Consider the following 27,303-nt stretch of genomic DNA (forward strand, 5'->3'; position numbering starts at 1 on the left):
GTATCATGTAAGCTTAATGCAATTTATTTAGCTAGGTGACCCGCTTGCTTAATTAAAATTTCATTTTCTTAAAAAAATTTAAGTACATGTTTATTTCCATATTTTGATTAAGCCTACAAAAACTTCATTGTTGCCTCACCGATGACGTAATTTTAACGTGCTCATCTTGTAATCAAGTGTACCCAGTGGGGACACATAGCGGTTCGGGTCCCACCTTAAACTGTAGATCCAATCTCAATTAGCCTATCTGTGCATAAAAGTGGACTTAAAAATCAGATGAAAATTCAAGTTACGGAACTCGTCTCATTTGCACTCCTTAAGACTTATGGAACCACGGGATACCCATGTGAATGAGAATGCATTTGCGATATTTTTAAGTCATACAGCTGCAAATATAAATATAGTTTTTTATTGCTAGATAAGGAAATTCGTGGCGGCTTGATGTAGAACGTGGGTTTCAACTTTTCTTTTCGGCTCCTGCCGGTAAATGTCACTGTATCAGACAGCTTCATCAAATGGCGCATGGTTCATGATCATTAAGGCAATGAAAATATTTTAATTTTCCGGACCTTGAAAACAAGATAGTCCGTTTTTCTTCAGTTAGAACCAATTGTTTTTATGTTGCATGTGTAGCCCCATTTTGCACATTTGGAATTCTTTCTATGCCACTGATGGGGCGTGGTTGTATGGAACGTAACCGTCAAATGATGACAGTTTCGTCCAGCTTTACTGCTTACCACTTCAATAGCATATTCTCAGTTGTCGCTGCTGAGCGCTAATTGTTTCCAGTTCTTTTTCCTAAAAATCATTTTTTTCTTTTTTTCCAGATGTCCGAGTTCCCCGCCGAGGGATCGGAAGATGGAGAAATGGCGTCTGTCCTGGAGAACTTGCAGAAGAAGAACCGGGTGGTCAACAGGCTGAACAGCTCACAAGCAGCTTTCAACAATGAGGTGGCTTCTTCTTCCCAGGTGAGCATTTTCTTTGTTTTGTACACTCCCGGCGTGGAGTGAATGGAAACTAGTTTGGTGGTGCAACATGCGTAATCTCAACAAGGTGCCAATCACTTTCTCGGCTTGGTAGACAAACATGTGAAGTGTGCATTGTGCGAGATGTCCATCAGCACAGTAAATAATATCTCGCGTTCGTGCGTCCCCACCTTTTTTTCCACTGCTGTTGCAGTTTCAAATACTCCCGGTTTGGTCACCGTTGCCTTGGATGTACAGGGTCAACGAAGTTAGTAGTAAGGTGTGTTTTATACAGCGTATATTGATACACGTGTAGATTGAATTGTACCTTTTGCAAATATGCTGTATAAAGAATGAAACTGCCGGAATAGCTACTAATTAAATTGATGGAATGCTTACTACATATGTTTCGAGATCCAACACGACATTGGTGCTGAAAATGTAATAATAATAAGTACTAGTAGAGAAATGGCACAGGATATCATAGTCCCGTGTTCGAGTTCTGATCGAATCGTAACTTTTTGCTGGCAACTCTTCTGTGGTAGTACAGTGTGATGCAGAAATATTGCAATGCAAAATTTCCATCGCCTTTCTTCCCCCATTCATTTCCTTACAGCCTTTTTTCCTAAAGGTTAGAATTGCACTGATACTGGTGCAAGTTTTGCGAAGAAACATGACTATGGATAATGTGTCTGGTAGTAATCATGCACCCTACTGTACAGCTCCCTTGTGCACGAGAATGTAACTTAATTTGACAAGGTGCCAATTTCGTCCGGACAAATCTGCTAAAAAATATTATTTTGCATGGTTCCCTCTTCCCCCTTCAACCTTACTCGTAATTCTGTGTGGCATGTCTGTGATGGCATGTGCCGAAATGTAGAGCGGCATTTATCGATCAGCCCTCGTATATAAGGTTTCGATCCTAGCACGAAAGAACTAGTGACGCAAGCAGCTGGCCGCGTGTCCCGCATAGCCCTGGCAGTCTCGTGTCAACTCGACTTCTCGAAGGTTAGGGTCTTTTGTGCGGCGTTTCCCCGCGGTGTAGTGCGATAATTAACCTACAAAGAAACCACTTTATGAGCGCTTGCTGTGCCTCGAAACTCAGTTGTCGTCTTTCCATGTGCCATTTCGTCCCGTCTGCAGTTCGATGGTGCTGACATCTGACATCCGTCTGTGCGGAATTAGGTAAGTTCGTATTCCACATGTGGGCAAATTTCGCAGTACTGCTGCAAGGTGGAATGTTCAGGTGTGTGTAATCGTGAATATTTTACGGACACGTTTAATGACGTCGCGAGGTTTAGGTTTTATGCAATTAATTGTTAACATAAGAGTTGAACTTGGCGTTGATTTGAAAGGAAAGAAAGATAGTCTAGAACAGTTCTTTTGAAATTTGTTTGGACTTAGAACAAACGTCACGCAACAACGTTTTCAACAGACCCATCTATATAAATCTCACCTTTCTTCTGCTGGGGTAGATTTGAGATTTTTTTCTGCATTGATTAGTAACAGAATTTAAGGTCTGACGTTTAAAACAGGTTTCATTAGACACTCCGGAAACCTTTCGGTGTTTTTTGATACTGGCATGAAGAAAGAGGTCCAGACAGGCCTTAGGATGGCTGAAACGGATCCCATGAGGAGGATATGCGCGTTGTACAATATAGTCTCCAATAATACCCCTGACATTGATCTATTTAGACCTAAAAGCAAACTTATTATATGAACCCTGTATATAATAGCATTGTAACCAAATATGTTGTATACTTTATGATATACCACCCTTGTATTATATATTGTTGTTATGTAATGATTATTCTGTTCCGTCTTATACGTAGTTCTTTTCTCCTTGTCTTTGTTGTTTTCTCTTTCCAATTCTTAATTACTTTTTGTCAATATGTATGTAAACTGAACTCAGTTAACCTCAAAACACTGTAACTGGGCATTTGCCTGTAGTGTTTAATAAAATAAATAAATAAATAAATAAATAAATAAATTCAAGGGATAATTGAATACAAGTTTATGATAGCATTGAAGTCCAAGGCCTGCCAATCAGTTTTCGTTGTGGCATGCTAACCGAACATCTACGGTGGTTAACTGGTAAGAATTCTTGCTCGATTATATTTCCAGAGAGCTGAAATTGTAAAGGTGGATTAATACATTGCCGCGTCCTATGGGGTGGGTGTTTACACATTATAAAATATTTCGTAACTACCACATTTAATCTTTGTTTTATAAGTTGTTTATAGACAACACTGAGGGCCTCCTCTCTGGCGTAGTAACGTCGTCGCCTTGTAATCAAGGTGTCCCGGGTTCGATACCCGGTGAAAGCACATAGTGGTTCGGATCCCACTTTAAACTGTAGGTCCAGTCCCGATTAGATTATATTGTGCATAAAGTGGACTTAAAACACCAACACAACTCTAAATATTTCTGGAGGGGATGTAGCCCTACCAGTTCCCCTGTTTACGCCAGTTCTTGTATGCGTTTCTAATTAACTAATTGAGTTATGATAATTATGTATATCGCATTATACATAGGAATAAATGTTTATATTATTTTATTGAAAACTAACATGCCCGAGAGGGGCCATGTCGCCCTCCTTCCGGATTTCATCACGCAGAGAATCGACCCGATATTCCACCCTTGACCTTTATGGAAGATGGCAGCACCAGTTAATTTCTGTCTGCGACTGATACATATTCAGCAGATGAGACTTCCCGCAGTGGAAGGTCGCGACCTGTTTGATCTGACTCTGCGCGGAGAGGTGATTCATTGTGGGCGACCTCGGAACCAGTTGCGTCATCGGGCTAAAGTAGTTAGTTCCGGTCAGGACGGCGAGTGGTAGCCACTTCGCACGGGAAAGTGGTTCAGCGTGTGGGAGTATCCGTGTCCGAAACATCACATGCAGATCCACATTAAAGTTAGGATCGAATCCTCTACATTATCTGAATGTGAGGGATTGAGTTATGGATTTCAGATGTTCGGTTCTGATATGTGTAGGGTTTTGAAATAAGAGTCCGAGGGCAATTTTTGCAAGGAGATGAGATGCTCGGAAGAAAACACACAATTTAGATGGCATTAACAATTATTTGCTATTCGTAGCTTTAAGCATTAACTTGTCCACGAAATTTCGCAAACGCCTACGTCTTATGATAGCCAATTATACGTATATTGTGCCTTCGCACATTGCGCGCTACGACGCCAGGGGTCCTGGGTTCGAATCCCGGCCTGGACATTGTGTTCTTTATGAGTGTCCCTTCACCAAGTTCAGCATATTATAACTCATCATCGTAGCGATTAGCCAAACGTGGAAGAAAAGCGACGCTAAATAACAAAATTACAAGTGCATATATATCGTGCCGCCTTTTTCGTGCACGTGACTTTTATTTTTTAAAAAAAAGAAAAAAAAGAAAGATAGTGTCAAAAGTGGGCTTGGTTATTCATTACCCCCTATCAACCCCTCTTCCGGGCAAGCTGGTGGTTTTGACGCTTTGTCACTGTATTGCAGTTGGAATGCAAGAGTGAAGAAATCCGATGAACGGTTTATATTACCCGTATTGTGAACCAAACTGTGCTTTCAGATTCGGTAAACCTTGAGAACTGCTAATCTCCGTGGCGTAGTGGTTATCATACCGCACTACGAAGCTGGATATTCTAGATTCGCTTCTTGTTTAAGACACGTACGTTTCATTGTCCTTATTCATCAATTCGACTTTTATCCTCATCATCGTGATTAACGTTGAAAAGCGGCGTAAAATTGACCACCCTCCTTTTAAAGGTAAAGGTAAAGTGTTCCCCTGTGCATAGCACCACGCCATGAAGGCGTATAGGGGGTGTGGGGGTAACGCCCCACACTTTCTTGATCCGGTCATGAGTGGGGGTGATGTGATCAGCATCACGCCCCTGACCGCCTTTACCCCCCCAGGGTTTCCCCCAGGTACCCATGTTATTCGACGCTGGGTGGGCGCCGGGGCCGCTTCAAGTTCCCGGATTTGAACCGGCCGGGGATCGAACCCGGGACCTTGAGCATGGTAGTCAGACGCGTTACCGACTGAGCCACCGCGGCCACCCTCCTTTTACACTGACAAATCTGCGGTAACTACGCGTTATGTATTGCATCCCGTCATTTGTTTCCACAGCTGCGAAGAAATAGAAGCTATTCTGCGGTCCACCAGGTGGCGTGGTGTTCCTCCATCTCATTGATCGAAGACTGCAAATCGGCCAGTGAATCTTGTTGACCCACATAACGTGTCGCAGCGCCAATTGACGGAACGTTGATTTTTTTTACATCCTAGGAGACCTGTCACCGGATCTTACCTCCGTAAGAAAACACCAGATCGTAACGAGGCTCAAGGGAGTACTTGGGCGAGCTGTTGAAGGGCCGAAAGCGACTTGATAACAGATAATGGCGTCGGTATAAATGTTACAAGGACGTTTGGAAAACAAGCGATTGAAAGATTCATGTAAAAAAGCTGAACCTGTCAAGACGTGTTCGAACTTGTTTCATTGAACAATCGCCGTCCATTCGGAATTTCAACATAAATCCGTAGTAAAACTTGATAAAATATGTTTTCCGAAATATAACATCCTGTTGCGATAGTACTGAATTATTCGGATTGTGAAGACGAAACGCGATAAGGTTAATTTGATTGAGTTTTGTTATTTGTGGTTTCTTTTCTGCCACTTTGGCTAATCGCGACGATGAGGATGAGTGATGATATTTCGAAATTCATGAAGAAACGCTCACAAGGAAAACAAGCCGAAGCCGGGACTCAATCTGGAACCCCTGGCATCGTAGCGCGTAGTGTTAACTACTCCGCCACGGAGGACGGTGAAACTCGATAAAGTAGGTGTGATATCATCGTAGGTCTTTGTCGCATAGAGAAGTATGCAGTCTTATGTAATGACAAGGGCCCGGACTTTTAAGATTTTATAGACATCATTTTAGGCTTTTTAAAGAGATGTTTTAGCCCTTTTTAGGTTTTTTACGTACCCGTATTTTTATTGAAATCAATCACAAATCTTTGCATTTACATGAGTGGCGGCGATTGGGTCCCAAAACGGGGGGGGGGGGGGTAGATGCCAAAACTAGGGGGGCAAAGACAATATTTCCCTTTGTATATAAGATTTTTCATAGCGCGGGGGCAAAAGTGGCGAAAATTGGGGGGGAGGCAACTGTCCCCCTCCTGCCACTGCTTACTGCAAACACATTTTCCTTCACATATTACATGTTTACTGAACTTAAATCATACAAGAAACACGTTTTTATTAGTGTTGCCCACGAGACGAGACTTTGGCCTGTCTCGTCTCGAAAATATTCGTTTGTCTCATGATACATGATCAATCTCGTCTCGTCTCGTCTCGAATTTTTAAAAGCCTGTCCCGTCTCGTCCCGTGGACAACACTAGTTTTTATAAAATACAGAAAATAATAAAAACTGATAGTTCCAGTTTTTAAAATACCAAGTTAAAGGTTAGCATACAAAACGAAATCATCACTTTTTTAAGATGAAGTGTTGCAATGAACAACCATGTACAATCCCACATTGTCTGTTGTGAAAGATTTCCTATTGTCCCTCAACACATTTTTATATTGAGAAAAGGTTCGTTCTACACAACATGAAGTGATTGGTGCATATTTCATAGATACACGTACTTTAGGTCCCCATGGCAATTCTCCACTTATTTGTTCTCCTTGGAGAGCTGCAGATATGTCCTTCATCTTCACATATTCAGGATTTGGTTCCAGGACTTTAGAGAGTTTTGAAGAGAGTACACCGCCCAATACCCCTGGTACTTCCTTGATTGAAAGTGTTTCAATGATGTTCATTGCTTCGTTTATTGGAAGTGATGCACCTTCAAGGTGTTCAATGGTAGCAGGAAAGTCAGCGAAGTTGGATTTTATGAATGCAAGAGAAGCGATATTTTTACTATTATGTATAGCATTCTTCGCCGTCGAGATGCAAGCAGCTTCGCTTCTGTCAAGTTTATCCACAACACTTTTTTATTTCCTGATAATGTTCAGCGTAGTAGAGCGCAGCTGACAACCAAGTTCCCCAGCGAGTGAGGATTGGCTCTGGAGGAAGAGGTATTTCTGAATGTCTGAATGCGACTTTGTGATTTCAGGAAAACTTTCTTGACAGAAGAAACAATATCATTTACTCCTGGGAAATTGTTTCTTATTTCTTCTGCGATGTAAACCATGGGCTAGGCACGTTACGTGGATCATATTCACATAGAAACTTGACAGAACCTCTCCTGCTTTAATCATATCACTAAGCAGGAGGAGAAACTTTTCATCTCTATTCTCTGTAGGCCACAATATACATAGGGCTTCTCTAACACAGCACAAGCTATAGTGCTGTGATTTGTTTTCTCTAGTTCTTTGCATAGGACTAAATGCTGTTTTCCATGTTCGGCAGAATCGAGCTTCCCGGTGACAACATTGGCTATTGGCTATGTAACGGCCGCGGCTACCCGTGGTCTCATCAACACAAAGCAACATGGAATGGTCACCTATGTCGGCTCTTATTGTATCTAGTGTCTTCTCATAGAGGGGCTTAAAATAGTTCTTCCGCAAGGTAGAGTCATCTGGAATTTTGCAACCACTAATATCTTCAAGGAAACTGTGTAAAACCTTATTCTTCAACATATTCCATGGCACGTTTGCTGATACAAATGTCTCGCACAACCGCACATTAAAAATATCCACCGTAGAACTTGTCGCAGATGAAGAAATAAACGATTGAATCAATGTTTTCTGCTTTCTTGTGATATTGTTTTTGTGGGTAGTAGACTCCTTATGTTGCTCAAAATGTGATTTTTTTGTCACAACTTCATTGTTTTTGACACACTTGACAAAATATGACCTTACCATCTGCTGAAACTTGGGAATCGTTAACAATCCATTGTCGAAGTAAATTACTTTTTGCGGCTTTCACTTTAGGCATGTTGCAGCAGGAATAACTTGGACTAGCTCTGTTCTCTTCTCAGTTCTAAACTGTAACTGCTTATCTTACATTTACAATCTTAAACAGGAATCTGTTGGATATCACATCAAGAATGAAATTTCGGAAAAATTTAAAAACGTTGTCATTTTTAAGCTATTTTTTTGTAATGCCAATTTTGCTTCCCTTTTTTTTCTTGTGCCCTTTCCCTTCTCTCATTTTCATTATCCCTTCTCTGTGTGTGTGTGTGTGTGTGAGAGAGAGAGAGAGCGAGGAGAGAGAATACGTTTTCATATTGCCGTACAGTTCACTCTGATGAAACAAAACAAGGTTTCAGCATTTAAATTATTTTTTTTAAATTTATTTGGCTGAAAAGTTCAATTTAGCCTTTTTTAGGATATTAACTCCTTTTAGCAGTTTTTAGGACCTATAGGATTCATGTATTTCATTAAGAAATGGCTAAAACGAAAATACATGTTAGAATAGTGACGTTACCAAGTAAGGAATAAAATAGGTTCAATCCTGAGAATCCGGCCCTAGTATTGACTAGAAACCGAGATCCTATCAACGATGTTGTTTTGTGAAATATATAGATAGTTATTTTTAAAAAGTTATGTAATACATCGACTTTATTATAAATTTTGGATACACGACGTCATTAACAGTTCCCACATTACAAGTTAATTCCCAAAATCCACGACCAAATTCTTGCATATATTATACATTCAGTATATATTGCATATAGTTTCTTCAATATACACTGTAATTTTCTTCTCCATGTATTTTAATCCTCTATCTGCTGAATTCCATTCTCTTAGACCAATGAGCGTTCACTGCCTCCGATAATCTTACCAGTGGCGTCGCCTGGAGTAAATCCTTGGGTGTTCACAGCCAGTCTAAAATCAGAGAAAATTTACACCCCACTTCCCCAGACCGAGGGGGCTACAAACACACAGAGAAAGCAATTATTGATCACCATCGCAGAGAAGAGAACAGTGAACCTAAGTAACATTGGTTAATCAAGATACAAAAGACGAAATTTCAGCCAAGAATCGAAGCTAAGATTTCATTTGTTTTTTTCTTCCAGTGTCTTTGCCAAATGTCGAAGAAAAGCAACGTAAAAGTACGAATATAACCGCGTGTTTTATCGAGGATACGAACCTGGGACCTTGTGTTTGTAGCGCGTTGTGTAGACACACTGCCAGAGTGCTTAGCGAAAATACATTTACAAAATACAGGCCAATTTTAATTTACTGCGAATTATTGTGTCTGCTTAACACCTCCCCCCCTCTGTCGCCCGTGAAGACTCTCTCAAAAATATGGAAAAATTACATTGCAAAAATTATTTTGCAAATTTGGTTTGGATCCCACTTTAAACTGTAGGTCCAGTCCCGATTAGCCTTCCTGTGCATAGAGTGGACTTAAAACAACAAATCGATCAATCAATCAAACTTTTGCAAATTTGAATTATTGAAATTCCTTACTTTTCTCCTCGCCGAACTCCGTGGCAGAGTGGTTAGCACAGCGTCCTACAACCCTAGGGGTCCAGGGTTCGAATCTCAGCCAGGGCATGGATATTCTTGGTCAATGCCCCTTCATCAGTTTCATCATGTCATCACTCATCTTGACTATTAGCCAAAAGGGCCGAAAAGCGAAGTAAAATAAACCAAACCAATAAACAATTACTTTTCTCTTGATTTTAGTTTTGGGAATTCCTTTTCTTGCTCCTAAGAATTAACCCCCGCTCTCATTTTAGCTAATCATGATACCGTCGAATATGTTATTATTTTAAAATAGCTATTTGTAATTTCACAGCAGCTTCCCTATATTTCATTCGTAAGTCTCTGGCAATGCTCAAATTCCATGATGAGAATTGCAACTCGCGAAACTTAAAAATTATTGTTTTAAAGCTTATCTGTAGTAGTTTATAACAATTATAATTTCTTTTCCAAAAAATGTAACTGGCAGTTATCCATACTCGTTTTACATATGTACCAAGGTAAATATTATTTTCTGCTAACAGTGACGTAGTCTTCTCTCGTTTTGACTCATCTACATTATTTAAAGGTTTAGGCAACACATTTTAACTATCGATGTAAGTGCAAATCTGCTCATTTTGGTGATATAGTGTTTTAGAACTTAAAACCTTCGCCGTGCAAGGTTTTGGGTGCGCGACAACTATTTGCAATGGAGTTGTTGAGAAGGTTTGCGGCCTTAATTTTTGGTGAAATATCTTGGAAAAGAAAGATATTAGGCTAAAACATCGAAGATCTTAGGAATTTCTATAACAATGCAAACAGTGCTTGCATTATACAGGGAGGTTATTGCAGCATGCCACCGCTTCAGCATCGGCCGCTTGCCGGTCCAGTCATGCAACAGGTGCCGGCAAATTGCGTAACAGATAGCCCGTAACAGAAACCGCTTGTTTTGTAATGTTTCCACTTTTCACAATTACAGTTACAATTACAATTGAAATAAGCACGTACCTTGTCGCACGGATGCAGGAAAAGGTGTCCTCCCAAATACAAATATTTCTGGCACCTTATTTCTGACGTCTAATCTTAGATTAGTCATCGCTACTTTATTCTCAGTTGTCGCGACAGCGCCTGCAGCTTATCGGGGGTTGGGTGAGTTGTCAGCCGCGAGATGGCGCTTCATACTGCACGTGTCGGCAGTGATGCCAACCGTAGGGACATGTCCCTACGCATAGGGACTTTTCACTAAATTTCGCCCGCGTAGGAACGTAGGGACAGATTTTGCCAAATGAGGGAAAACGTAGGTACTTTTTTCAATCTTGGTAAATTACATTTTATGAATTAGTTTATCTGGATACTTTAGCGAGGAGGAGAAAAAAGAACTAACTAACAGATCTCCATCAGAATTTTGGAACATGTTATCGGTTACCAAAAACTTTCAAGGCAAGTTCCTTTTTGAAAACATTTCCACTCTCGCGAAAATAGTGCTAACATTGCCGCATTCTAACGCGGAAACGGAAAGAATATTTTCAATGTTAAGTGATACAAAAACAAAAAAGGGAAATAAAATGGGACCAAAATTGTTAAAGAATGCAGGAAATACAGCATCACCAACCAACATCTATCTCTTCACAGCAGCAGCATGTATGACTTCAAATAACATAATCAACAGTAAACGACTCAACGTTATTCATTAGGGGTGTGCTGGATTCTTTACTTTAAAAAGTCGTTAATTCTCGACGTTTTCTGCCTTGTAAGTTTCTGGAACTTATCGAAAGTTGTAAGTTTTTATTCTAGAAATGCAAAAACAATCACTTAAAGTGAAAATGACTTGTAAAATTCGAGATTTCCAGTGCTTCGGGAAATTTCGAACATTTCCCGTCCAGAAAATTTTCCGACTTGGTCGGGAAATTGCAAATTTTTCAGTCCCGAATGTCGGGATTTAAAAAAATTACCGTCCCGATCCCGTCCCGACCCAAAAAATTCTGTCCAGCACACCCCTATTATTCATTAAGGCAAGAATTTACAATACCGGACCCTTCTGTAATTTCTATGCTACGTCTTATACTCACGAAATAATTATTCGTGATTATTTATCTCAAGTTAACATGTTGGGGTGAGGGGGAAAAAATGTTCATTAACGTGTAGAAGTTGTAAAATAAGCTTTTCAATTCTCGCAATGATTCTCCGTATACAAGTATGGTAGCCATATTTGTTGATATGAACAAATTAAAATTAGTTACGCTGTCTACAGCGTTGCCACACTGTTGATTTCATACTTGGAGAGCATGGATCGTGTAAGAATGGCGGAAGAGAACAGTAAAAAAGTTGTTGATTTTTTTTGATTTTGAATTTAAAATTTTGGGTGCGTCAGCACTAAGGCTATTTTGCACCCTTCACATTATACGGGGTCCAGCCCCTTATCGTTTCAAATAACAACTCTAACGTTGCAAAAATAAAATCATAAAATATTAAAATATTCTGACTTTCGTTAAAAGCTGAGGCTGTAAAGGGGCCTCAGCACACATAAGGACAAAAGAATAGGACAATACAAACAAAATTATACTGACCATGGGGCCAGTCGCCAGAGCCTCGTTAGTCTAAAGTCCAGGGTGCACTAACGTGGAAGTGAGGTTGACATTTGGGTGTACTACGTGAAAGGTCACCCCTTACACCCCGTAAAAAAGTTGTTAATGTTGTACAGATTGTTAGGTGGAGTGTGCAGGAGGATGGCTGTGGGCTAATTAATAAACTTATGGATTTCAGTATATTGCCCAAAGAACGTGCTTACATGTGACAGCGACAATCACGATGTAGAAGAACTGATTTGATTACAGGTAAATTTGGCAACAGTACATCAATCATAAAATTGCAGGATACGAAAATGGCCTTCGATGATGAACGTTTGCCGTTAAAGTGCTACGAAAATAATATTTTTTATCGGTTCGTAATCACAATTACCGCAAAACCATTCAGGAATAGCCCCACTGACCATTCTCGGTAAGTTTAGGTTAAGTTAGGTTAGGCAAACAGTTAAAATTTGGGCTCGAAAAAAACATGCACGGGTAGCCCAACAAACCATTGACGGATAGCCCCACGAACCATTCAGGTACGGTTAGGTTAGGTTAGGATAGGCAAACATAGTTAAAATTTGGGGTCGTAGTAATATCAGGAATGTATATTTCGTATTTTAAGTATTGGAAACACAAAATCTTCCGGTAAATAATAAGCAATCGTGCCGATCGCGGACCACTCAATGTCACTTATTTTGCAATTTCTACACGTGACCCCCCAAATTTTAACTTCAAATTCGTGATTAGGAGGCCTCAATTAGTGAGTATGCGAAATATTACAAAAAATCGGGGAGAGGTCCTGTATTGTAAATTCGCTCCTTCATTAATTGTGGAAGCACCGAGCAGAAAGATTTGGTAAGTAAATGTGTATATTTTATCTTCTGTTTGCATGCTCATGAGGTGTTTTTTTTTTTAGTCACTTTACTTGGCGTAGGGACATTTGGTCAGTTGTAGGGACATTTTGACTACGTCTGTAGGGACATTGCCGAAAAATGGTTAGCAACACTGTCGGCTACCAGACAGTGAGTCTACGCTCATTCATGTTCACTTCTGTTCGCGTTTATCAGTACGCGTTTTGTTTATACTGTGTTATTGAGTTGGTGTGCTAGTGCTTTATTGTGTGTTAATTGTTATTCATTCATTACTTATGTCGTTAAACAAATATAGTCTTGAACATAGAGTTTTTATGTACGATAATTACGTGAAAACGAATTCTTGCAGAAAAGTGGTCAGGGATTACGATAGACAGGATCTCTTGAACCTAAGAAACGTGTTGTATTGCTGTTGAAGGAAGTCATTTTCAACATCTCTTATAACACAGGAGGTTAGTGATCATCATTATTATTACTTTTAAATATCATTTTACGCTTTCGGTTTGCTTTATGCGCCGGGATGCTGTCTTCCCTTTCTGTCAACTGAGGATAAAGTAGCGATGTCTAATCTAAGATTAGATGTCAGAAATAAGGTGCCGGAAATATTTGTATTTGGGAGGACACCTTTTCCTGCATCCGTGCGACAAGGTACGTGCTTATTTCAATTGTAATTGTAACTGTAATTGTGAAAAGTGGAAACATTACAAAACAAGCGGTTTCTGTTACGGGCTATCTGTTACGCAATTTGCCGGCACCTGTTGCATGACTGGGCCGGCAAGCGGCCGATGCTGAAGCGGTGGCATGCTGCAATAACCTCCCTGTATCTTAACTATTGCTTACTCTTCCCCAATACAGAAGCTAAACGAACCGAAAAATAAAATACCTCGTCCCTCCGCTGCTATCGGCATTCTCCGAACAGTTGCTGCCATCTGTTGAGTGTTATTTCGGAAGGCGCACGTGCTCCGATTTCCAGTTTCCCCACTTGAGTTTCTCTCGGCTCCTTCGGTAGAGCTCCCAACACAGGAAGAATACATCAGAGGGAGCTCACAGCGCCAGATGTGCCCCGCACGTGATTTTTTTTCGTCAACTTGTGAATGCGGGTTCATTTCTTGCTCTCTGATTGGCTGTTGGTTCGTTACTGTGCTCTGATTGTGAGAATATCTTATTTCCTATTTTCAGCGCAAATTTGCTGCTTTCTAATCTAATCTAACCTAACGTACAGCGCAAATAAGATATTTCACAATCAGAGCACCGTAACTTTCCAACAGCCAATCAGAGAGCAAAAATTAACCCGCATTCACAAGTTGACTGGAAAAAGAAGAAGCGCGCCCCGGGCTCTCGCTGCCTAACCTGGTGAGCTTTTCTTGTCAACACTCAACAGTCGGGGGAAATTGTGAAATTTGAAGCATTGTGAAGACTTTATGAACGAAAAAAAGCTGCTTTGTAAAATAAGTATATTGAAATGTAGTGTTTTATTGTGCAGAAAAAAAAAACAAATTGAAAATTTTCCGGTTGGGGTTTCGTGTTCGCCGTCAACCCCCTTCAGGCGACGGCTCTCGGTCTTACCTGTTACGTATCCGCCTTAAGACGAGTTGCAAGGTTGGGGCACCAGATGTGTAGCATGGACCTTCGCGATTTGTGGGTTGGGAACTAACTGCCAATGTAGGGCGTTACGCCGAATCGCTGAGCACTTGTCCGTGTGTTTTAGTGACCCACATGCTACACGAGTGAGTCCTCACTTCCAGAAACGACCCACCGATTGCAACCGGCATGCGTCAGATGACTAAGAATAGTCTCTTCGGAGATTTGCTCCGCGTAGGACATTGGGAGGAGTGGCGGCAGAGTCAGCCTATTGTCTCGAACGGTGAGATGTGGTGATAGTTCTTGCACCAGTACCTTGCGTATATGGTTGTTCTTAGGGGAGCGTTTGCCCTTGTACAGTTCGTGTGCAGTTTGTAAGTACTTTTTTTTCCTAATCTTTCTTCTCCGCTTTTTATTTTTTTAAATGTTTGCTTTCCCTTTTTGGTTTACAAATCGTGACCTATACTTGTATCGTTTTAATTCCGCTTTATGCGCAGATGAACTGATCGGAACTGGACCTACAGTTTAAATTGGGATCTGAACCGCAGGACAATGTGCCTCAACCGGAGATTGGACCCGGGACACCTTGATTACACGAGTGAGCACTTTACCACCACGCTATCGCGGCTGCCCCTATATTTGCGTTACCTGAGTAAACATCTTGAGTAAGAAAACGATTGTCAGTTAAGTGATTTATCCACATTCTTCAAACACCCCTTTAATACTTTGTAGGACGGCGTCATTTAGGGTAATTTAGATGCCGAATATCCATCCATGTGGTGAAGTGCCTTTCGTAACGCGCCAGGAATTCAAAGGTCGGAGATTCGAATCCTACAAAGGCATGGATGTGTGTGTGTTGTTCTATCGCCCATGCTATCCGTTCACCATGCATCCGTATCGCTAGCATTCGGTTGCAACTACTTTGTGCAAAATTGTATCTTCCTACCGCTATTATTTCGTGAGAAATGGGTAGGAAATGTGTTTTGTTATTACTGTCTAGCTTGATTAGGACCATAGGAGGAAAACAATTGAACGAGTAAATGAACAAACATCCCTTTCATGTAATAATTTAATCGCATGTTTTTCACTCTTGAAACATCCATTTCATCCTATAACATTCACAGTACACTGCGAAATCCTTCAACGTTGTAATTAACTTGATCACGGTATAAAAATATGACAAACTGACAAATATATCTGTCTGTTATGACAAGTCATTAAAATACGAATATAAAAAATTGTAACATCCGATTAGAATCTTTATCTTATTGCACACAAAAGATGTAATAATGTTTCGCAACCAGTCTATGATATTGTATATGCCTTGAAATTTCGGTGCATTTATCTGCATTACTATACCTAGGTACAATATGTGTTAGTGATTTATGGCGGGAAGTTTTTTGATTCTGAAATTACACATCTCTAGGCTTTTGGTTGTACTTTCACAATTATTTCCCAAATGACTTGACGTTATTGTCGTCATTGATGACGCAATCGAAGTAAGGCAACGAGTTTTGTACTTTGACGTAATACACGCAGGAGGTGTCTTTTTTCCCCTATAATGATATGGCCACATTGCAACACTACGCACCACGTGCGTAGACTTGTAGAAATCCAGGAGGAAATGTTCGGCCGGAATTTGCATCTGGATTTTTCAAAAATGTGTACAGGGTGGCCCAGAGAAAAGTAACCGAAATTATTAAGTAATCAGTATTTCGGTTACCTCTTTTTTGGGGCCGTCTTGTATATTCATAACATGTTTGCCATTGCACAGTTTACTTTTGTGAACGTTTGATTTAACTTCTGGTTGGTTTCCGCTATTTCGGATTATCAGGTTGCAGCTACGATGTTAAAAATGAGCAGAGAATTTGACATTTTGAAATTAAATCATGACATGCTTCATTTATTCTTCCTCGATTGAAGAACTAGTTTTATATTGTTACTTTTTGCCCGTAAACAGTATTGTTTATTATTTTAATAGTATTACGACAGTTATACCGTGAAAGGCCATAAACAAAACCGGTATATTCCAGAAATTCACTTTCTTGTCGATTGGTAATATGAAAGCTATACCCAAAGTGCTGCTCAAAGTTGCTTGGACGCACCTGTATGTATTCAACCTTGTTTTTCGTCTTCATTAACATGCTAATCGCTTTCCTTCTTCTTTTCAGATGCTTTCTAGCTCATCGTCGCGAGTCGCGAAGAGATCCCAGTTGATGCACCACATGACTTCCAGCGAGATGAAGTCTTCATCATCATCGTCTTCTTCGAAGATGAAGTCTGATCTGTCCGAGCTGAAGTCGAGCATTTCGGAGATGAAGAACCTTTCGGAGATGAAGAGCTCGGCGGCGCAGATGATGACGACGCAAAGCGAGACGTCGCGAAACTTCAGCCGGAGCGTGTCGGCGGCGTCGAGCGCGTCGTCGAACCTCGCCGTGACGTCATCCACCAACATGGCGGTGTCCGCGGCGAACGCGACCAACAACTTCCTCCGGAACTCTATGGAAAACCTCGAGATGGGAGAGGAGGACATGCCGGAGCCGCTGGTCACGTTTCCGGACCCGGAAACTCCTCCGGTCCCCACGTCCGCGCTCACGAGTCCGAACCTGGTGAACAGCATGGCGCTCGCGACGAGTCCGAACCTGGCCGTCGCCAACTCGTCCAGCGCGGCCGTCGCCAACGCCTCGGAGATGAAGTTCGAGCAGAAGCGAGTGACTTCCGCGAGCAAGACGAAGGTCGTGACCGACTCCTTCAGTTCCGAGCAGGCGACGGCGAATTCCGCCGAAATGAAGAGGGTGCAGGCAGGGGAGATGACGTACGAGGAGAAGTCCGCCGCGGCGGCGATGAGGGCGCGGCTGGAAATTGACGGCGTCACGGCGGAGAAGGCGGCGACAATGAAGCAGGTGAGTAACCACATTTAACTCACCTTGACCAATATTTTTTCGTATATTCAGTTGGAAACACTAGGATGAGCTGGGTTGGAAACACTGAATGTGTATGAGTTGGCAACACTGCAGTCATATCCGCCGTCCTGTAGTTCTCTCATATTTTCTGTACTGGCTGCCAGGTCTACTACTAAAAAGCGTACGAATCCAGTGTGTGTGCTACGTGGGAGACAGATCGACGATTGAGTAACCCCACAACACTCTTTGGATATTACAAACGCGATGTTCAATAAGTAACATTCGTTAAATGTGCTTCAACCACTTTATGGGTTTTAAAACCACTCAAATATACCCACCCGAAATCATGCCCGGGACCTGCTGATTACAATGCTCTGTTTCAAAATTCAAGGAGTTAATGTAAAATTCCATGACACTCGGTGAATCATCGGACGCTGAAACCAATGTAACTACAGTGTTTCCATCCGTGTAGCTCTTAAAGTGTTTTCAGATATTTATTTACTTGTAGTGTAGTGTAGTGACCTCGAATTTTTAGATTCTAAAAAGTGTGCTTTTAGGTTGCTAAAATAGGCTCGAAAAATTCTAAAATAGGTTCGAAAAACCCTCAAATAGGTTCTAAAAATCCTAAAATAGGTACTAAAGATCTTAAGCTCGAAAAATCCTGAAGTAGGTTAAAAAAACTTAAAATAGTTAAAAATTCCTGAAAAATGCTGATTAGGTGTATATAACGTTTTTTCTTTGGTTTTGCTTTTATTAGAGCAATTTATATTCTGCCGTCGAACAACGTCAACCACACAAAAGGAGACCAGCAGTGAATTTTTATATTTAAGAATCTAAGTATTCATACACCACAAAATACAGGATTAATATTTATTAAAGGCCCAGGCACCTGGCGTCTGTGGTTTTAAAACGATTCCGGAATACACAGATTAGTCAGCTTCCGGTGTGAATTTGTTGAGATATTAGACCAAACTTGGTTCTTAGAGTTTATTTCACAGAGTACTTACGTCTTCGATGTAACTACTTAGGTGTTCAATTCACTTGGCGATAAACACGCTGAAAAACACTAACGTTGAACACTTAGGGGGAGTTGGGGACAAAGCACAAATCTTGCTGATACCGAGTTGGACGTCTTCAATCTTCTAATCCTCCTTTCGTTGGTTCATAATAAACATGTAGCCTCTCTTCTTTAGTAACCTTTTCTCAGGTTCTGGTAGAGATACTGCACAGGCCGATAGTTCACTCACAGTTTATTCTTTAGACACTATCTCTCTTTCCGGCAGAGATCATGACCGTTAGTTCAATTACAGTTTTTCACAGCCCGCGAAACCAATAACCAACGTAACACGGATCACGGATCCTAACCGTATCAATGCTTGACTCGGACTGTCCTCTCTGCAACGCACATCAACCGTTCGCTAGAAAAGACGTTAACGTCTCTTGCCGCCCTTTTTTCCCCAGCGAGGGCGGGTCAACTTTTATAAGGGGTGCGTCAAGATCGGTTACATGTAGTCTCCGGCAATGAAAATGGGACACCTATAAAACCTCATCAGTTGTTGCATTTTTTTAACGAAACTCTGACATAACGTACTATTTCTTACATACCTGTAATGGAAAAAAATAGGTTAAAAACCTAAAATCTGACGTCTAGGTTATGATTGAAGTGTTTCAAGAATGTGTTTTCACTTGCATTCTCCGAATCTGCAACTATTTCCCACCCATATAGCGCTTGCAATATCCCTCCATTTTGCTAGCCCTGTGGTTTTTGCTATTTTATGGTGCCTTAAACCCTTAGAAATGGCGTGAATGAACTTATTTCTGTACACTTGTCCACTAATTCGTTCACAGTTGTTTAAGTACAACGACCACGCATCTAAACCCTCAAAACATTGCTCCAAACCAGACGTTGTAGGTAACACATTTTCACTGTCCATATTATTTCTTCTCCGGTTTTCAGATTTTCCATTTAGCCCCTTCGCATTTACCGAATAAATTATCACTGGTGTCACGTTTTCCAGAAGATAGCAATGTGCGTAACGCCGTCCTTTCATTTATGACTTGTATTCCTCATAGTTTGTTTAGGAAGCTGTAGCCAAAGGTAAACTGATTACATAGAAAGTCAACACCCCCCTGTATGTGAGGACTGAGGAGGTGTTTGTGTATCTGGGTTTTCCTGGTAATATGTTGCCGGCCGAGCGACTTCTAACGACAGTTGAAGCATGAGTCAGTGATTTCTTTTTAAACAAAGACTGCTGTCTGTTTCCAAAAAAGGTAAATCGTTGGCGGAAAAGAACTAATATGAATGAAGGGCGGAAACTTGAAATGATGTGAATATCGTCCATGTCATTCATTTTTTTTTTGGGGTGGGGGAGTGATAGGGAATTTGTCACGTCACACTTGTAAAGGAAGAGTTTGTGTAAGTAAATTTTCGTCATTATTGTCCGCTTTTGTCATTTACATAACAAAATTCTAATGAACGAATCGAATCCTGGTCCCCTTGATTACAAGCCGTCAGCATTAGCCAACACGTTGCCGGGGAATCATTTGTTTTTAAATACAATCCCAATTTAAGCAGTAACGCAGTATAAATTCACATACACGTGATTCGTGAAACGAATATACATTGCTCAAAAAATACAGTACTATCTTGAAACATAACTCTAGTGAAAGGTTGTGTATGGTACGTTCTTTTGACATTATTATATCCATCGCAATGTTTATTCTTTGCACGGTAGGCAATGCCCCAATTTGCTGTCATTTTGGCGTTATTTTCATCAGAAAGTCCAATATAAATGCTACCAGCGCCGCCAAGCGAATAGCTTGAACAACTCTGAAAACGAGGGTTTTATTATACGTTGTAATGCTATTTGGCTTGTATTAAAGTAAGAGTGTTTAGTTTTGTGAAGAATTGAGTTTCAGTTTGATGCGTTTTCCTCATGCACCTTCAAAGTGGGATCATTTCGTCAACCAATGATAGTTAACTTGCCTTTAATTGACTCGCTCGTATGCACCCGTCATGTACCTAGGAATATCTTCACACGGGCAATGGTACCAAATTGGAATTGTAGAAAAAGATAAATAGACGTGAAAATTAGATTCAAGGAGTTTACGAAATTGGTACAATCGTAGCACCCAAGTTCGAATACAATGCCAAACTACCGGTGAACCCCTTAATTGTGAGACAGTAACTTAACCAATACATTACCAGAAATAAATATATTTGGAAAGCAAGCTAAAAAAAGATGCTATATATCACACTATTCTTGAAGTGCTGTGAATATGGCGGCGCTTGTTGGTAATAAATATGAAAATTTTCATAATTTTGTGCTACTTATTAATGAAGACCGTAAATAAGACCATAACTTTTTTATAAAGTTTTCCATAAATACAACATAGAAGAGATCTGTTGAGATTTCAAACAAAATATTATCACTTATGTACACCGTTCTGTAATATTCCTACGCTAATCCTAAATACTATATAAGTGTTGCCAGATCTCCATGGAATTGGGTCATGAATATTTGCGCCGGTGTGGTAGGCGGGAGAGACTTGTAGTGGGAAATCAATCTCGGTCTTCGATTAGTTTTGCGTGCACAGGGGATTGGTTTCGTCCCCCCCCCCCCTTTCCCTCCATCCTCAACCTGATATTTGCTTTGCAAACACCATCAAGTTTGCGCAACCATTATCTCAAAGGAGATTTTGAAGGGCTCTAATATGGAGGCTCCGAGGAAGGAAGAAAAAAAGTCGCTGCACTTGGAAAGAAAAATGGGGTCGTCGTGTCGTTTGGCTTTCTCGGCGTTTCCGAAATAGCTCTCTGTCTTCGCGCAACCTTGGTTCCCTGTGCACCCAAAAACTAACCAAAAGGAAGCAGAATAGCAGTGACAGAATCCAAACGTAATGACGTCTTGCAGTTAAACGTTGCAGAACATTCGCTTTGGTTCGCTTTGTTGGGAAGGTGCCAAAATTCCATGTTCTTTTTTTTTATATACACGCGTCGCTTTATTTTTCGATCGAGTTTTGTTTGTGGTGACGTAAGCGACCGAAAATATGCAGATATGTTCGCTGATAATAGTTCCTCCTCCCTTTTTATTGCAGGTATGACTTTTCCTTTCTTACGTTACACCATTTTCCAAGTACTTGAAGCTTCGTGTGAAGTTTGCTGCGGTGTAAATACTTGTTTAAACTGCACATTCTAAGGTTGTTTACTGTTGTACAAAGAGGAGGAGATGCAGTTTTCTTTTCCAGGGATGACGAGTCTTGGTTAGGCTTCTAATAATAATAATAAAAAACGGGATATTTTCCTAATTTTTATTTGACATTTTTTAAGAAAAAACAGGATATTTTAAAAATTAAGAAAACCAAAAATGTATCTATTATATATTATATATGAATACACAGTATATGAACCGGTGTAAAGTACACATATTAACTCAAATAAATTTCATTTTAAACCATAAACATTACGTAGTTCTACAAACGCTAGCAACCACCTCACGTTAGTTTGTATGCAACGAATTTATCAGTGTGTAAGAAGGGATGTGGCTATTCGTCCTATCGGAGCAAGGGACGATAATTGGCTCCACGGTGTTGTACGTTTTGTATGGAAGAAGTAGTAATGAAGTGCACAATGTTTTATGGATTGACCAACATAGTCTATAAATAAACGGAATAAAATCCGTCACTAATACATTTTTAAGGAAGTACACTTTTAAAGCGGGACATTTTATCATAAACGGGAATGTCCCGGTGAAAAGTTATAAGTTGAAGAAAGACTGCATTCAAATATGCCAAACATTGGTCTAATAATCGAAAACAAAGTTCAAGTCGAGAATTTTCTGTTTACTTAACACGCGAGATTATAAAAAGGCCACACGTTAAAAATGTAATTTGTAGCTTCATAATAGGCATAAAATCCCTCTTATAAAGTGCAGCAAGGAAATAATCAAGAACACCTCGATAGCTTTAAAAAATGTGTGCTTGATAACCTTGAGAGTACAATTAACAAACGCCATTTACAGATTATTGTAAATAATGTTTCTTTTTATAGCCGTGTATATCATGAAGAAGTTGTTCATGGTAGGTATTATTCAAGTACACCGCAAAATGTAACGCTTACGTGCACTCGTGCAGTTCCGGTAGGTGCCCATGCAGACGTTCACAAAATTATACGCCCAGAAACATTTTGTCGAGTGAACTCGTAACGTGTTTCCCAATTAATGCGTTTCAGTGTTTATTTTTTTACAAGACTTTTGGGACTAAAGTTGCATATAAATTTGACTTGCTACATGACAATTATTCTTGCTAAGTTAGTGTCATCTTACAGTTTAAATCGCTGTGTTAAATATGCTATGATTTATGTTTAGTCAATGCATTTCTATCGTCAATTAAGATTTATTGCTAGAACAGCAGAAATAATTTGGAGTACTAAATGTAATTGTAGCCACTCACGAAAAGCCGTTCCCCTTTTTGTAATGTCTTCCAGTGCTGAGGCCAATTATTTTCATTAATCTTGCAGTAAATCGTGCAAACGTTCCTTTCTGTGTGATTGATTTCTATGGCCTTCCTAGGTCGATTACATTATAATGGCCTTGAGCGGCGGAATTAAAAAACACAAGTGGCACAATCATTCTGGTTACATGCAGAGCTTGGAACGTAAAGAAGGATATTCCCCGAAAAGAAAGTCATTAGACCGAAGTAAATAAATAAATACCAAGGAAATAAACGTGACATTCAAACTCACCATTCTCTTGCTTGAGGCATTGTTAAGAATCTTAACAGTGGAGTTGGGGTATAATGAAGACATCCATATACAGCTCTACGAGTGTTTAGTTTTGCCATATGCGTACACGCGCATGTCGTGCATATCTCGTAAATCGCGGGCTAACGTGATTATCGCGATATTACTAATTCCCTTCCAGTGTTGATTTGTCACGTCAGTCTACCTTCTCGCTCTTTTCCCTATAGGTAATGACCAGAGCAAATAAAACTCGACTTGCAAAAGCGAATTTGAACCTTAACAGCAGATGGCAGTAGTAGCAGCTCCTCGTCTTTTTTTGTTTTAATCTTCTCGTAATTTTTTAACACTTCCACGAAATAACTATCTGTGAGGAATCGATGTTGGCTCGAAATCTGCAGCGAACGAAGAAAACTCGTCGAATGGCTTGCGCCAACTTAAATTTAGATTTAGGATACTCCGAAAAAAACGTTTGCGTTGACTCAACAGAAAAACCTGGTGTGGCTTAGCGGGAACGTTGAGTCACACACACTTCAAGCGAGCCCATTCCTAAACACTTTTTTTTTTCAGACTCATGTCCAACGGCGGGAAGGGAGGGGGTTATTTACTGGGAAGGATGGTCGATTTTTGCTTTGACATTGCCTGTTAGCTATTCTCGGTGACTTAGTCAGAGTCGAAGATTATAGTCGGCTCTCGAGGCATGTTGGAGTTTAGTTGTCAGAAGTGTTCAGTTGGTTCGGGTTTGTGCAAGGGAGCTTGTTGAAAATGCGGATAGAGGTATGTTATTTGCTTTATAGTCTTCAAATGTGTGGATCGCTTAATGCATAGATCATTTGATAGGAAATATTTGAACTTATCGTGATCAGCTTCTATACTTACTATGCTACTGCTGTAGTTTGAAGATAGAATTAGTTAAACTGTAGACTACATTGCTTTCATTTCATTAGCTTCTGTTACTGTGCGTTTCTCTTAAAGATGACTATTTAGTTCAGTCAGAGCGTCGCAGCAAATGTGAAGGGGTTAAGCTTCGAGAAACAAACATTTCTTTATCATATGGACCCTACAGTCAATTTTGGGCACTATGCAGCAAAACTGAAATAGTGTAGCAGCATATCGTGTCTATCAGTGGATTGTGGCAACGTAAATAATCTAAATTGATTTGTACTATGTAGAGAACCTACAAACGCCGGAGAGAGATATGCATGTTAATTTTTTTCAGACATTAATGTTTTCTTCAATCTCCACGTGGAACGACTTTGTAACTCTGTCTATAAGTCCTCGACATAATAAGACTAGATGTTAGCATTGTCAAATGAAACGTTCCTAAAGGATAAAACTTTCCTCTACATTTAATTTGTTCAAAACCTCGAACAGAAAGATGGTGCTTCGTCTGTGTTGGAAAACGTGTGCACGATTTACATCCCTAAATGTTCATGGTTCAAATCCTGGCCAGTATGTGTTCGTTATTTCAGCTATCCCATAGAAGGGATTAAATAATATGAAATGCAATAAAATACCAAAAGAGAACTTAAATATGTTAGTAGAAGCTAGTCTCTGTTCCCGTTTCGGTGCATATCGCTAATGGTGGCGCGCCTGCTTTGACTCTGTAAGAGGAATAAAAAAAGAAAATCGATGCTTTGCAGCCGAGTTTAATTTTGGAAACGCACTTGGATGTCGTTACAGAACAGCGTCACGAAATTGGGGGAGTGCTGGAGCGGTTATGTTTGGGGAATGGGGCCGCTGACGTCAAAGAACTTGATCGTTTCTAAGGTGAGAGCTGGCTTGCCTCGTCCGAAGTGGCTATTTTTCTTCGCATATTAAACGTGACAGCTGAAGAAGCAAGGGTCAGTTCTTGAAAAGTTTTATATCACCTCTTGCCAAAGAGTTCTTCCCATTCCTCTTTCATTGAAGATAAGACAGGAGTGCTGCTATATGAAGACTGTTTTTGAGTGAAGGGAAGACAGGAGTGCTGCTATATGAAGACTGTTTTTGAGTGAAGGGGGTTACTGACATTTGCAAGTTTCTGTAATGGTGTTGGTTGACTGATGAGTTGAGTAAGCTAAACCTGAAAACTTGGAACCAAGTGGTGTAACTAACCCTATGCTCACAAACGGGGCTGAAAGGAAAGAAATCGGAAAGGGCTTTTGAGTCATCATTTTCATAAATTGTATATTGTACTCGATTCAATGCTACGGGATGAGTAATAAAATGAGTTTTTGATTTGTATAAATACTGCGAATCTGAAAGATATAAACAAAGCTCATTTTACGTTTTAGTTCTTCTATTTCGAGGGGATTGAACACCCAAGAAACTCTCCTTTCGGCACGTCCTTGATTAAGTAAAACTAGTTCTGTCACCCAAACCCGAAGATATGCTGTTTATTCTCTTGTCAACACAGCCTTTCTTTGACTCTAAAATGCAATTCATATTATGATGGAGGGTTTCTACCAAACCCTTCACTTAAGTATATTCAGGAGTCTCTAATTATTTTTATTTAAGTATGCTACAAATACATCCAATCTTTATAAGCCTTTTTGATGTAATTATCCTGATACGTTGGATGAAATCAAAATCCCACTTGAAACTGTACTTCCAGCCCAGAGTAGCCTATCTGTAAATAAAGTGGACTTAAAAGAACAAGCGCAGTTGCATACAGACACTATTACAATATATACAATGTATTAATTGTAAATACAAACTAGGGTTATAGTGTAATGCCACGCCCAATTGATCTCTGTGAGGAAATAGTAAACAGTCTTAATTTTTGCTGGCCGTTATACTTCGATTGCTCGATTCACAGTATCTTTCCTAGAATTCGCTTACATTTTTCTAAGAATCGCCTGTGTCGAAATCGTAATGAACTTGCATGTCCGATTTTTCCCTTCGGGCAGGTCTTCTGAAATGTGACGTCACAGCCGACTTCGATCGAGCTGCGGTAGAAGAGTTCCGAAGTGTCTCCGGGCAGTCTAGAGCAAGTCCCCAACACAGAATAGATCAAAATGATAGCGTGCCTTTGCATTAAATGATCCGTTTGTGAAAGGGTGTGTCCAGAAACATTTTCGGAGTGCGTTGAGTGTGTGAAAAACTAGCTTCAACTCCTGTTAGAAACATTATAGGCTATATATGGTTTTCTTCGAACTGATTATTTGAAGGTTGGAATTCCAGTTATTTTATATTTTTTTGTGAGAGTTCTGATTAAATATGGATATATCGCATGTTGGAAGTAACAAGCGAATTGTGATCTGTGGTGTGTGGGGAATGGACGTGAAGATGTGCACTAGTGTTATTAAAAATACAAGCTGACCCTTAGCGCCACGGAAATGGGTCTTCGACTTTTCAGGCTCACCGCCAGGTGGTGCAGTACTACGATGGATTCCAAGGCGAAATTTAGTTCCAAACTGAAAGATTACAGCGTATGTACTGCTTCCTTCTTATTCACGGTGTTGAGATATATTGCAAAACCAATTGGATGCAAAGCATTCGCATGTTTCGATCAAGTTTCGTTCATTTTGGTTTGTTTTGCTGATTTTTTTTTAATAAACCACAAATTAACTTGTGTTTACTTAGTAAAAATGAGAAAGCAATTGTAATCATTTTCTTCTGTTGCATTTACTGTTGCACCTCTTTGTAGGCATATAGTTATAAATTTCTCGTTTGTATTCTGAGTAGATTACTTATTAATTTCAGGTTATCCCCCCCTCTTAGAATTACTCGTTTTCTATGTAAATATATTGGCATTAAAATGGATTCTTTTTTTTTTTTTTTACACTTTTCCACATTACTCTTAACTTATGCCCCTTACAGACTTGGAATATGATGCCTCCTATAGATGTTATTAGTTATCGTAGCTCGTTGTGGGATGTATCCCACCTGATATAAACGATATAAATATTTGTCGCGTGATTGGTCCTGTTTGTGGGTAATTCAAACATCCAACTCAGAAATCGATAGCAGAAATGGATTATCAAACTAATAAATCGAGTTCGTAAAGTTGCAAGGCAAGGAGCTGACGTCTTTACGAAGTTAGGCAGTAGTATGAAACCGTCTGCAAGTAAGAAAAGGTTTTTACCTGCTTCACTTGTCCCCTGTAATTGAGGTGTTCCCTTTGCCCAGTTAAATTTTCTTACCTCCTTTGGAATGAAACCCTCTCGCTTATGTTCTTCCGTTGACGATGTCGCACTTCATTTCAAGCCTTTTCTGCGCCTTAGTTCTGTTTCCATGTGGAGTTTCCTCTTCTCTCTGAACGAAGCAGGACCC

The 27,303-nt window shown here is 40.1% G+C and overlaps 1 protein-coding gene across 14 annotated transcripts in view; it reads left to right on the top strand.

The window, feature by feature from the left end:
• The window catches only part of Sarm (sterile alpha and armadillo motif), a 247,392-nt gene that overhangs the window by 189,891 nt on the left and 30,198 nt on the right, over nt 1–27,303 (top strand). For 13 of the 14 annotated variants that reach the window (XM_083125635.1, XM_083125647.1, XM_083125634.1 and 10 more), the window contains 2 exons: nt 828–968; nt 16,581–17,312. In XM_083125635.1, the coding sequence (XP_082981761.1) occupies nt 828–968; nt 16,581–17,312 (873 nt within the window). Of the gene's footprint in view, nt 1–827; nt 969–2,006; nt 2,151–16,580; nt 17,313–27,303 lie in introns of those variants that run through there. The other variant, XM_083125646.1, reaches the window with a different exon arrangement.

The sequence above is a fragment of the Lepisma saccharinum genome, chromosome 7 (assembly GCF_977018435.1).
Source record: "Lepisma saccharinum chromosome 7, izLepSacc3.1, whole genome shotgun sequence".
In the NCBI taxonomy this organism is placed as follows: domain Eukaryota; kingdom Metazoa; phylum Arthropoda; class Insecta; order Zygentoma; family Lepismatidae; genus Lepisma; species Lepisma saccharinum.